This window comes from Bos taurus, chromosome 23, assembly GCF_002263795.3.
Source record: "Bos taurus isolate L1 Dominette 01449 registration number 42190680 breed Hereford chromosome 23, ARS-UCD2.0, whole genome shotgun sequence".
Taxonomy (NCBI): Eukaryota; Metazoa; Chordata; class Mammalia; order Artiodactyla; family Bovidae; genus Bos; species Bos taurus.
Window position 1 is genome coordinate 5,524,510 of NC_037350.1, and position 14,311 is coordinate 5,538,820.

The 14,311-nt window shown below is 40.2% G+C and overlaps 1 protein-coding gene across 1 annotated transcript in view; it reads right to left on the bottom strand.

Moving 5' to 3' along the window:
- The window catches only part of FAM83B (family with sequence similarity 83 member B), a 96,295-nt gene that overhangs the window by 67,986 nt on the left and 13,998 nt on the right, over positions 1-14,311 (bottom strand). The window contains exon 2 of the mRNA NM_001205795.1: positions 6,456-6,967. Within this exon, the coding sequence (NP_001192724.1) occupies positions 6,456-6,899 (444 nt within the window). The 5' untranslated portion in view covers positions 6,900-6,967. The remainder of the gene's footprint in view (positions 1-6,455; positions 6,968-14,311) is intronic.

The window sequence follows — 14,311 nt, forward strand, 5'->3', positions numbered from 1 at the left end:
CATTTGGTCAAAATATGTATTAAACCTGGTAAGCAACAAACACATTCTCCAATGCTTTGGGGAAAATAACAGAAAACCACTGTTATCTACTGTGATTTATAGTCAATTTCATTTTACTCAACTTATAAAGTTCAAATAATTCTCTTTCTTTGAATTCAGAATAGATATATGTATGCAAGGTAATATACATACCTTGGGTAAGTGTAAAGGTAAAATTCTTCCTTATTTTATGCCACTTGGAATTGGTGAAAGAGAAGCAAAGCATCATATTATTGTTTTACCATTTGGACTTTGAGTTCCTTGTTTGCTAATTCAAGTGGGAATTCCCAGCAGACAATGACCAGGCAGAGGATATTACTGTTAAAGGTTTACTAAGTAAATAGCTGTCACATTAGAACAAAAATACATCAGAAGGTCATGACTAATGTTCAGTGTCCACTGAGTGCTTGCCTGAGAACTCAGGCTAGCTCCTGAATTTCACTTTGTATCACAGATGTGCAGTGCCCCAAAGGAGATTGCCTGGGGTTCAGGCTGATGAACTAATAACTGCAAAGATTAACATAATAAAAATATGAAGCTTCACTGATGCATTTTTCAGTTAACACTGTAGTTCAAAAGCATACTGTCTCCCCAAACAGAAATTCACAAATATTACTACTTGGTATTTGTTATATTACCTATGAAGTGAAAGTGAAGTGAAAGTTGCTCAGTCGTGTCCGACTCTTTGCGACCCCATGGACTATACTGTCCATGGAATTCTCCAGGATAGAATACTGGAGTGGGTAGCCTTTCCCTTCTCCAGTAGATCTTCCCAACCCAGGGATCGAACCCAGGTCTCCTGCATTGCAGGCAGATTCTTCACCAGCTGAGCTACAAGGGAAGCTCTATATTACCTATACAAGGACTCGTATATACTGAACTAATATATTGAATTTATATATAAATTGAACTATGAGAATTTTAAAAACTGCATTATTCTATGCTCTGTAAACAAATTCTACAGGTGTATTTTGTAAAACAGCACAACTCAAGAATATATATGAGTTTATATATGAGTATATATAAACAGCACAACTCGAGAATATATATGAGTTTATATATGAGTATATGTATATATTCTCGAGTTGTGCTGTTTTACAAAATACACCTGTAGAATTTGTTTACAGAGCATAGAATAGTCCAGTTTTTAAAATTCTCATAGTATTCAGTGAATAAGTGAATTCACTGAAATAAGTGAATAACTTCTTTCAACTTATTCAGTGAAAGTCTAGATACCTACCATGGGCCTGATTCTACAGCTAATTTTTAACAACTGGAATAGATGAGTGATTTCTTAATGTAATCCTGCTAAAGGGGTTAATACGAGTACAAAGTCAGCTTATTTGAGCTTTGAAGATCTAAGGGGGTAAAAAATCACCTTACTTTGCAAAGCCTGCATGTGACATTGGTCTTGGAACATTGTGTCTCCTTAATGAGAACTAGAGATTCTTAGTTGCCTGTCTTGCAAACTGTCATGTCCCTGTGGGTTTCAAGGAATCTAATACCTCTGTACTTCCTAAAAGCACGCTTTCCCAAGCATCTCTGTGTCTCATAGACATGAAAGAAAGCAATGCCAGGTATGTCTGCATCCCAAACCCCTTTTAGGTCTAAATTTCTTTACTGTATAGTATACATAGAGAAGTATCCATAGATGTACAGAGTATGTATAGTTCCACTGTGTGGATCACAATAAACTGTGGAAAATACTTAAAAAGATAGGAACGCCAGACCACCTTACCTGTCTCCTGTGAAACCTGTATGCATGTCAAGAAGCAACAGTTAGAACCAGACATAGAACAAAGAATTGGTTCAAAACTTGGAAAGGAGTATGTCAAGTCTGTATATTGTCACCTTGCTTATTTAACATACATGCAGAGTACATCATGTGAAATGCTGGGCTGGATGAATCTCAAGGTGGAATCAAGAAGGCAAGGAGAAATATCAACAACCTCAGATATGCAGATAATACCCCACTCTAATGGCAGAAAGTGAAGAGGAACTAAAGAGCCTCCTGATGAAGGTGAAAGAGGAGAGTGAAAAAGCTGGCCAAAAACTCAACATGAAAAACACTAAGATCATGGCATCCAGTCACAACACTTCATGGCAAACAGATGGGGAAACAATGGAAATAATGAAAGACTTCATTTTGGGGGCCCCAAAATCACTGCAGACAGTAACTGCAGTCATGAAATACAGACATTTTCTCATTGGAAGGAAAGCTATGACCAACCTAGATAGCATATTAAAAAGCAGAGATATCACTTTGCCAACAAAAGTTTGAATAGTCAAAGCTATGTTTTTTTCCAGTAGTTATGTAAGAATGTAAGAATTTGACCATAAGAAGACTGAATGCTGAATAACTGATGCTTTTGAACTGTGGTTCTGGAGAAGACTCTTGAGAGTCCTCTGGACAGTAAGGAGATCAAACTAGTCAATCCTAAAGGAAATCAATCCTGAACATTCATTGGAAAGACTGATGCTGTAGCTGAAGCACCTGATTCAAAAAGCTGACTTATTAGAAAAGAACCTGATGCTGGGAAAGATTGAAGGCAAAAGGAGAAGTGGGTGGCAGAAGTGAGATGGTTAAATAGCATCACTGACTCAATGAACATGAGTTTGAGCAAACTCCAGGAGATAGTAGAGGACAGAGGAGCCTGCTGTGCTGTAGTCCACGGGGTCGCCAAGAGTCAGACACTACTTAGCAACGGAACAACAACAACAACACAGTGTCCATAACTAAGAAATAGACATTTCATAGTTAATGATCATAATCTTTCATTTATATATTTTAAAACTCAATAAACAACTTCGGAAATCGTGTTGTAATGTCCAAAACACCTATCATGGTGCTGAGTACATAGAAAGCTCTCAATAAGCTTTATGATGTTAGTTAAAAAATATTTCTACAGTTTCGTCTGAGCTCTGTGATAGAATTTCTGAGATTGATAAGCCAATATAAATATTTCATAAAGAAAACAGATACCCTAACATGCTAAACACCTCAGAAAGTTACTTCAGAATTTTACATTATCAAGCCTGACTAAATACTGTTTTCACACAACTCAGGAAATAAATAAGAAAATCTATGCTTTATTCAAGGGATAAATAGATTCAAGAGATTAGATCTGATAGAGTGCCTGAAGAACTACAGATGAAAGTTTATAACATTATATAGGAGGCAGTGTCAAAACCATCCACCCCGCCCCTCCCCCCCAAAAAAATAAAGGAAAATGGTTGTCTGAGGAGGCCTTACAAATAGCTGAGAAAAGAAGAGATGGAAAAGGCAGAAGAGAAAAAGAAAGATAATCCCCATCTGAATGCAGAGTTCCAAAGAATAGCAAGGAGAGATAAGAAAGCCTTCTTAAGTGAACAATGCAAATAAATAGAAGGAAACAATAGAATGGGAAAGACTAGCAATCTCATCAAGAAAATGAGAGATACCAAGAGAATGTTTCATGCAAAGATGGGCACGATAAAAGACAGAAATAGTATGAACATAACAGAATCAGAAGAGATTAAGAAGAGGTGGCAAGAATACAAGAAGAACTATACAAAAAGGTCTTAATGACCCAGACAACCATAATGGTGTGGTTACTGATCTAGAGCCAGACATCCTGGAGTCTGAAGTCAAGTGAGCCTCAGGAAGCATTACTACAAACAAAGCTAGTGGAGGTGATGGAATTCTAGTTGAGCTCTTTCAAATCCTAAAAAGATGATGCTGTGAAAGTGCTGCACTCAATATGCCGGCAAATTTGGAAAATTCAGCAGTGGCCACAGGACTGGAAAAGGTCAGTTTTCACTCCAATCCCAAAGAAAGTCAGTGCCAAAGAATGTTCAAATTACCACACAATTGAACTCATTTCACATGCTAGCAAAGTAATGCTCAAAATTCTCCAAGCCAGGCTTCAACAGTATGTGAACTGAGAATTTCCAGATGTTCAAACTGGATTGAAAACACAGAGGATCTCCGGATCAAATTGCCAACATCCGTTGGAACAGAGAAAAAGCAAGAGAATTCCAGAAAAACATCTACTTCTGCTTCATTGACTACACAAAATCCTTTGACTGTGTGGATCACAACAAACTGGGAAATTCTTAGAGAAGGGAAAACAAGACTACCTTCTGAGAAAGAAATATTTTCTCACCTGCCTCCTGAGAAACCTGTATGCAAGTTAAGAAGCAACAGTTAGAACATGGAGCAATGAGCTGGTTCAAAATTAGGAAAGGAGTACGTCAAGGCTGTATACTGTCACCCTGCTTATTTAACTTATATGCAGAGTACATCATGTGAAATGCTGGGCTGGATGAAGCTCAAGCTGGAATCAAGATTGCCAGGAGAAATATCAACAACCTCAGACATGCAGATCATACCACTCTAATGGCAGAAAGTGAAGAGAAAAGAGCCTCTTGATGAGGGTGAAAAGAGGAAATTGCAAAGCTGGCTTGAAACTCAACATTCAAAACACTAAGATCATGGCATCTGGTCCCATCACTTCATGACAAATAGATGAGGAAATAATGGAAACAGTGACAGATTTTATTTTCTTGGGCTCCAAAATCACTGTGGACAGTGACTGCAGCCATGAAATTAAGCCACTTGTTCCTCAGAAGAAAAGCTATGACAAACCTAGACAGTGTGTTAAAAAGCAGAGACATCACTTTGACAACAAAGGTCCATACAGTCAAAGCTATGGTTTTTCCAGTAGTCATGAATGATGTGAGAGCTGGACCATGAAGAAGCCTGAGCATCAAGGAATGATGCTTTCAAACTGTGGTGCTAGAGAAGGCTCTTGAGAGTCCTTTGGACTGCAAGAAGATCAAACCAGTCAATCCTAAAGAAAATAAACCCTGAATAGTCATTAGAAAGACGGCAGCCGAAGCTCCAAAACTTTTGCCACCTAATGCAAAGAGCCAACTCATTGGAAAAGACTGTGAAGCTGGGAAAGATTGAGGGCAGGAGAAGTGGGCAACAGAGGATGAGACGGTCGGATGGCATCATTGACTCAATGGAAACGAGTTTGAGCAAGCTCCAGGAGATAGTGAAGGACAGGGAAGCCTGGTGTGCTGCAGTTCATGCAGTTGCAAAGAGTCAGACAGCATTGAATAACTGAACAACAACAAAATGTTTTATTTACCAAAATAAACTATATCCAGAGCAAGAATTGGAGAAGGCAATGGCACCCCACTCCAGTACTCTTGCCTGGAAAATCCCATGGATGGAGGACCCTGGTAGGCTGCAGTCCATGGGGTCGCTAGGGGTTGGACACGACTGAGCGACTTCACTTTCACTTTTCACTTTCATGCATTGGAGAAGGAAATGGCAACCCACTCCAGTGTTCTTGCCTGGAGAATCCCAGGGATGGGGGAGCCTGGTGGGCTGCCATCTATGGGGGTCGCACAGAGTCGGACACGACTGAAGCGACTTAGCAGCAGCAGCAGAGCAAGAATTAGGGCTCTGTGCGTTTATGAACAAGGAAAGTTTTCCTAGATTTACTAATCACATATTTCCTTTCAGAGATTAAGGAAAAGTTAAATGATTTAGATTATGAATGCATCAAATCATCCCATTTCCAGTCCATACACCTTACATATCATGCATGAAGATCTCTTAGATGTATGAACATGATGAAGAGAAGGAAATCTCCACCTGCAGCAGGGACACAACACCTGATCTCAGAAACTTGCAACATATGAGAAATACAGCCTGCCTATATATTTGTATGTATATTTCCTGAAAGTAACAAGCATAGTCTATATATGTAGAGATTCTTATTAATATATGTATCTATTATACCATGCGTCCCCAACCCGTGGGTCACGGGCTGCTACCAGTCTGAGGTCTGTTAGGAACTGGGCTGTACAGCAGGGGGTGAGTGAAGGGTGAACACGCGAGGCTTCGTGTGTTTCTCCAGCCACTCTGCATCGCTCACTTTACAGTCTGAGCTCTGCCTCTTCTCAGATCAGGGGTGGCATTAGTTCTCAGACGAGCATGAACCCTGCTGTGAACTACTGGGATCTAGATGGCTCATTCCTTATGAGAATCTAATGCCTGGTGATCTGAGGCAGTGATGCTAGCACTGGGCTGCTACTGTCTCCTGTCACCCCCAGATGGGACTGGCCAGTTGCAGGAAGACAAGCTCAGGGCTCCTCCTGATTCTGCATTACGACAAGTGGCACGACTATTTCATTATATATGACAATGTAAGAATAACAGAAAAAAAAAGCACACAATAAATGTAATGCACTCAAATCATCCCCAAACCATTCCTCCCACCCCCTCTACCCTGGTCTGTGGTGGAAAAACAGTCTTCCACAAAACTGGTTCCTGATGCCAAAATGGCTGGAGACTGCTGTATTGATACTACTCTGGTGATTTCCAACGTTTCAGATCTTTCATCTAGAGACAGAAATGTTACCTTTCTTGCTTCTTTGATCATCTTCCGAACGGTTTCCTTAATCGTAAGCAGTTGTGCTCTGGGTGGATGAAAGAGGAGCTCAATGTGCGTCCCCCCTAAGAGTCCAGGCATTACATAAGGCCAGCCTAAGTCAAGATTTGGGGCTTCCACATCGGACTCCACAGGCCAGTAAGTCCCTGAAGATGACGCGTCATCGCAGGAATTATCGGGACCATGTGACGTGCTTTGTGCAACTTTTTGAACATTGTTTAAAATGTAATTAATTTCTTCCTCAGCTAGAAAGTCTGACACTCGTTCCTTGGCAAGAAATTCTTTGTATGCATCTAACCCATGTTCAATCAGCGTGTCCACGGCCACTCGGTACCATTCCTTATAGTGAGGTTCAATGTAATTGTCTGATTTGCACTCGTCATTCAAGGAGGACAGCATTGATGAGGACTCCATGCTGGCGAATCTTTGACAAGGGCACTTTCAAATGTCCATTCGTGAAGGAAAGAGAGGTATCTGGATGTCTAAAAAGAAGAAAATCAAAATCAGAATTTGGAAATCAAATGTCTTAAAGTCATTATTCATTTCTACTACCGGCTCAGTATAACATACATTTTATATTCAAAGTGGCATTAATAATACCACAATTCACATAATCCCAATAATTATTATGGTATTATTCACATAATACCATAATCCAAATAAGTTAAACTGATTTCCTTTTACAGATTTCTAGTTGATAAATCCCTTCCCAAGATACCTCTAACTCTAGTTTCTCATCTAAGGAAATATACCTTCCTCCTCTGACATTCTGAAAGCCCATCCTTCTTAAATTTAATCTGGGATTACACACGGTATGATTAGAATCAGAATAAAACCAATGCCTGGTCGGCCATTTATATAAATCTTTACCAAATATCTGTTAAGCATATATCCTTATGAAATTTAAAAAGCTCAAAACACTTGCCTTCCAGGGAGGTATTAATAAGATGAAGAGGTTAACTATACACACAAAGCTGTTTGTTACCACTTTGAACAAAGACATATACTGCTAAGGGCTAAAACGAACACTGTGAGTAGTCAATGCTTTCAGAATAAAAGCAAGTCGAGATCAATATGGAATAGAAGAGATGCATTATGGTTAGCCTAGAGAGGAGGTGGGCTTCAGCTGAACCTGGGATGATGAGTAAAAATATGATCAGATGTCAAGAAGGAATATTTTCATCCCACACAAGAATGTAAAACATAAGCAAAAGCACAGAACAGGTATGAGCTTGGTACATTCACAGTTGGTTTAAAAAAAAGACAACTTGGTCTGCTGGAAATCAGGATCCTTGTATTGGTGGCAGGAGATAGAGGGGGATAGACCAAATGGAGCCAGGTGTGGAGGCCCACGGGAGATTGTTGTGATTCAGCAAAACTTGTGCCCAAGACAATTAGTCTGGCAGGATCAGGGGAGTAGAGGAGGGATAAGGAGCTGAGAGAGCCCTTCTCTTTTCAAACCCCCAGTGAGGACGTGACAAGAATATTCAAGCCATGGTGCAAAGCACAGACTTGAAATCTGATGGCTTGACAGCATACAGGTGACAAAGAAATTCAGGGCATCAAAGACAATTCAGTTTTCTCTTAGAAAGGAAAATCTGCCTACCCAAGCCCACGCCCCATCCCTCACAATGCCCACAAAGTGCTATTCATTCCCTCACTCCCTGGTCAGATACTGGACTGGACCTTATGTCCATCAAATGGGGGACTTTCCAGGCTTTGGAAGTCACAAGCTCCATTGTGTGGATGCAGACAAAGTACTGCTCTACGATGTGCTACAAGCACTCCAGGGCTTTTCTGACTAAAAACGTCTTTGTCAGTGGCCCTGCGTAGTTGTCAGTTTTCTACTTCTCTCGGCTTTACCGAAAAGCTAATCTGGAAGCCATTACTATTAACTCCTCATCTGAAAATACGTAACAAGAGTCACTAACCATAGACAGAAGTCATGGAGGAATGGACAATAAACAGGGCCATAGTCCTGCTGGGGGAGAAAAGGTCAGAAAAGATCCAGTGTATAGGAAGCCAGACTGGGGAGTGAGCGGGGTTCAGGGTACCTTACTTTACTATTTTATGTAAATAGATGGAGACAAGCCTGCCTCCATCCCTAGGCTTGGAGGTTTTACAGAGAAAATCTAGCAGTAATGAAACCTAAAGATTAAATCTGACATAAGAAAAAAAGAGAACACGTTGCTTTCAGTTTCCTGGAGGATTCTCAGCTTGAGCCATAACTTGGCTCCAAAGCCAAGGCAACTGGAACTGTCCCTGGGTCCCGGGACCATCATCATCTCTGCAACATGGCATCGGAGTTCTGGGCAACACAGTCTTCCTGCCTCCCATGGAATTATGGTGCAGTTTTGGGGTAACATGCTCTCACTCCTCCATGGGCTGGAGGAATAAGGACTAAGCTGTCTGCTAGACTGATAGATAAGCTATAAAGAAGTAAAATTTGATTATTTTATTACCTCATTACATCCAACTTAATCTATTGACATGTACCAGGATGTTAAGAAGGAAACTTTCATAAATGTCTCAATCTTATATAGCTGCCCAGGGGTTCTCAATAGAAGAGATTTGACACCACCCCGACTCTAAGCATGAGCAATGTCTGGAGATGTTCTTAATAAGGACGTGTGGGGAGGCGTGTTACTGCCGTGGTGTGTAGGGACCAGGGATGCCGCGAAGTCCCCATCAAGGCACAGGACAGCCGCCCACAGTAAGGAATTATCTGGTCCAAAATGCAAATGGTGCCAAGGTTGAGAAATCCTCATCGAGTCACTCACTTCCTGTGCACAGTATTAAACTACTAAATAATGACCTTTGCAGTGTTCATTAAAGTTCTCTTTTGCACATTAACACTCCTTTATTAACAAAGAAATAAGGTTTTTATTTGCTTGACAGAATGAATTAATCTGATCAAAGTTTAGTTTCCTAAGGTTTAGTGAAGAGTAGTTTTCATTTGATAATTCCAGTCCATGAAGGGACAAACATCCAGTGGTCACAGGAAATCACAGAGATCATCTGTAATCATTAAAAACAGTAGGTAACTGATGACTGTTCGTAACAGTCCCAGGACTCCTAAGCACTCATTTTTAAACTTTCAAAATTTAACTTTTGAATTCCTAAAACATGCGATGCTACCTGCCTATTCCATCTGGAGATCAAAATGCATAAAGTGCTTTAAAAAATACTTAATTCATTTCTGAGCTTTACCTATGCAAATATATACACTGCAAATATTTTTAAAAACTTCATTCTTGAACTATGTGTAAGCTGAGAAATCACAGAGATCAGAGGGATTATGAAAGTAAAATAAAACTAGGAGGACACATATGAAAAATTAATTATGAAGGAAAAAACAATTGGAAGTGAGAATAAAAGTGAAACCCTATAGGACTAATCAAGAGCAAAACCAGATACGATGCAGATAAAACACACCAGAGGAAAAACGCAACAGCCATAAGTACTGAAGTTGAGATATGATGTATAAGAGTTAAGATAAGAAATAAATACACTTGATTTGTCCTGCTGGAGAGAAGCTATCCTTCAACCATAGTCTAGAGACCCACTCATTTATTGCAAGAGCTGTTTACAGGCGGCTACTTATAAAAGAGCCAGCTACATAAATGTTAATGGGAGAGAGCAAAGCAATGGCTCCTACACAAAGAGCTACCGCAATAAAATAGCACCTGTAGTTAGTTATTGGAGAAGGAAATGGCAACCCGCTCCAGTGTTCTTGCCTGGAGAATCCCAGGGACGGGGGAGCCTGGTGGGCTTCCGTCTATGGGGTCGCACACAGTCGGACACGACTGAAGTGACTTAGCAGCAGCAGCAATTAGTTATAGACTCAGTACAGCACTTTAAGAGTTCAGTTGTTAAATATTTGAAGGGTTATATTTGAGGACGAAATGAATTGGGTATGCCTTTAAACACAGAAAAATTTAGCATCATTTAATCAATAACCATTAAAAACTCTTAGAAAGTACATTCTTTTCATATACTATTTCATGTATATTCTTTTCACAGGATAGAGTTAACGAGAAAAGAAAAATAAAATCTCTTCGTGATATAAAAGCTGAGGAGACTGTTTGGCTCATCTATTATTTGACTCACTCCAGAAAAAGAGACTCCCAAAACACATGATTCAAAGCCAGATCCCCAAACCACCACATACTGCATTTGCTATCAAACTTTAGAATTATTGTGGGAAGTATACATTCCAAAAATGAAATCTGTAAATACAAAATGTATAAACAAGGTATAAAAGAATAGATTTCAATGCATAGGCCACTCTTAAAAACGGTTTGGACATTTCAATTATAAAACTAAATATACAACTCATACAAGGCAGCAGCTGCACTCCTAGGGTTGATCCTGAGAAATGGAAACTTACCTTCACACAAAGATTTGTACACGAATGTTCACAACAGTCTTATTTATAACAGCCCCAAGCTGGCAACAACCCAAACGTCTTTTGTAGTTGAGTTTTATACAAACTGTGGTACCCCCATATCATGGAGTATTCATCAGCTATACAGTGGACTAACTTCTGATGCCTGATCAACTGCTATGAACCTCACGAGAAGAATCTACAATTATCTTAAAACAAATTGTGCTCACTAGCAATTTCACCTGCCTTGAATAGAAAACAAAATAAAAATAACATATAACTGGGAGGGTGAGAGCTTGTGTTCAGGGTCACACCACTAGGTTTAAAGCCTGCTTCCCAAATCACAATCAATTCCCTACATATGAACTTTTAAGTTTTAAGCTTTCAAAGATGCGAACGTGTATTCCAGCAACATCAGGGTGGGTGAAACTGCAGCTTGCCCTCTGATTGTGTTAGCTGGGTACCTAGGGTAACTTTGTTTGACTTATGAACAAATTGGACTTACAAATGGCACTCTTGGAATGGAACTCATTTGTATGTAGGGGACTTGCCGTGTTGTGAAGTTCGTGGACAAGTGACCTGCGCACGCAAGCCTCAGTCTGTGCCTCTTACCGAATGCAAGTTTGTGTCCTGATCCACAGTGAGGTCAAACAAAGTGAAACATCAGAGTTTGGAGGAAGGTATATTGCAGGGTCCTGAACAGACAATGTGTGGGTCCTGCTCAAAAACCCTGAACTCCCTGAAATGCCATTTTTAAAGGCAGGTGAGGCAGAAGCATCTCAAGGAATGTATCATCTGATGCACAATTCTCTGGTTAATGGTGAGGTACCAGCATGGTGTCACAGGGGTTAACACCATCAGTCCTCAGGCTCCAAAAGGTCTGGGGCTATATACTCCTGGTCATCAATTTCTTTCAGTTGGTGGTGGCTTTTAGCGTCTGAAAAACTTGGGAAAATACAAGATGCTGTTATGATGGGGGTACTTCAGAGAGGTGCTCAAGCAGAAGATATGGAGAGGGGTCTGTCCCAGGAAGGCCCCATAGGTCCTGCTCAGTTACATGTTCATGACATTAGGTCATTCTAAGAAATAAATGAGGCAAATGCCTATGAAGTATTATACTAGTATTCCTATTTTACATTTTAACATAATGTTACAGTATAATTACTCTAAAGATATAAAACATTTGGTCACAAAAGTCTTTAAGGATTCAGAAAACGACAGAGTCTCTGTCATCCCATCAGCAGTGTTAACGCTGTTTTGTCAACTGTAGTATTAAGCCAACAGCTAAACCTAGTCTCCATTGTTTACAGTTTCTGATCACAGAACCATCATTGGAAAGACTTCTGATATAAGAAGTTGGTGGAAAAAATGCTCCAAGGAGAAATTATAAGCTTCTTAAATAACAGATAGTCTGAGGTTATGATTAGCTCATGGGCAAGCAGCTGGCCCCAAATCAGGGTTTTGGCTGAAAGAAATCCCAGAGAGATAAGCATTGCCAATGTCCCTGATGTCCTGTTACCAACTTCAGTCTTAGGTTGTTTCTATTCAACCAATGCAGATGATACCACCCTTATGGCAGAAAGCAAAGAGGAACTAAAGAGCCTCTTGATGAAGGTGAAAGAGGAGTGTGAAAAAGCTGGCCAAAAGCTCAACATTCAAAAAATGAAGATCATGGCAACTGGTCCCATCACTTCATGACAAATAGATGGGGAAACAATGGAAACATTGACAGGCTTTATTTTGGGGGGCTCCAAAATCACTGCAGATGGTGACTGCAAGGAGTCACCCCTTGGAAGAAAAATCATGACAAACCTAGACAGTGTATTAAAAAGCAGAGAAATTACTTTGCCAACAGAGGTCCACATAGCCAAACCTATGGTTTTTCCAGTAGTCATGTATGGATGTGAGAGTTGGACCATAAAGAAAGCTGAGCAATGAAGAATTGATGCTTTTGAGCTGTGGTGTTGAAGAAGACTCTTGAGAGTCCCTTGGACTACAAGGAGATCAAACCAGTCAACCCTAAAGGAAATCAATCCTGAATATTCATTGGAAGGACTGATGTTGAAGCTGAAACTCCAATACTTTGGCCACCTGATGCGAAGAGCTGCCTCATTAGAAAAGACCCAGATGCTGGGAAAGATTGAAGGTGGGAGGAGAAGGGGACGACAGAGGATGAAATGGTTGGATGGCATCAGTGACTCAATGGACAGGAGTTTGAGCAAGCTCCAGGAGATGGTGAAGGACAGGAAGCCTGGTGTGCTGCAGCCCATGGGGTCGCAGAGATTCAGGCATGACTGAGCAACTGAACCACAACAGTGCTGTCATGGATTCAACTGAGTCCTCCAAGAAAATATGTTCAAGACCTAACCCTCAGTACCAGTAAATGTGATCTCATTTGGAAACAGGGTATTCTCTGCAAGACACAAGGCATAGACAAATACACGGGATAACTCCAGGTGACTGACGAGGCAGAGATCGTAATCCTAGAGATTACTGCCAACGCCAGACCTAAGAGAAAGTCATGAACAGATTATCCCCTAGAGCTTCCAAGAAAACAGGGTCCCAAGGACAACCAGACTATTAGCCTCTAGAACTGTGAGAGAATAAACCCTATTGTTATAGGCCAACATTTGTGGCATTTTGTTACACCAGCCCTAGAAAGCTAACATAAACATACATAGGATTATTTTTATTTGTAAATCTTAAAAATGTCAAATAAAGGAACTTACAAAAATAAATTTACCCTTCACAAATGATTTCAATTGTTTTTCTAGTGTGTTATTATAAAACAAGTTTTCTGACATAACTTCAATGTTATGGCAAATTTCTTTAAGGGACATTTGATAGTCTTTCAAATATTGAGGGAAAAGATACCTCAAACCACTCTTTTTGGAGCGGGCATTAACTTTATGATGTGCATCAAAATGTTTGCTTACAGAAGATGAGAAAATGTTTTATAAAGGCTTGTTTCAGAACATCCTCGACTGATAAAATCGTAATCTACAGTGGACAACAGTTGAAAATAACTCTTCTTTCTTCAAATTTTTCAGTTCAGTTCAGTCGCTCGGTCATATCCGACTCTTTGCAACCCCGTGGACTGCAGCACACCAGGCTTCCCCATCCATCACCAACGCTGCCAATATTATGTTTGACTTTGATTTTAAGAAATTTAAGATGACCATGAAAACATTAAAGAAGCTACTACTAAATTTAAAATTCACTATAATAATCTGCCAAGGGCAATCAGATACCTAATCGCGGCAACCAAACATACTAAGATTCTAAGCTGACTTCATAAAATGGCCAGAAGTGCAGGTCACAGGCTTCCGCAGAGCAAGCCAAGGAATTCAAGCTTCTGTGGCACATGCAGTGTGGGTGCAGACTTGCCCACAAGCAGATATGCCCATGTGGCACACGCAGTTAGAGTGGGTGCAAATGC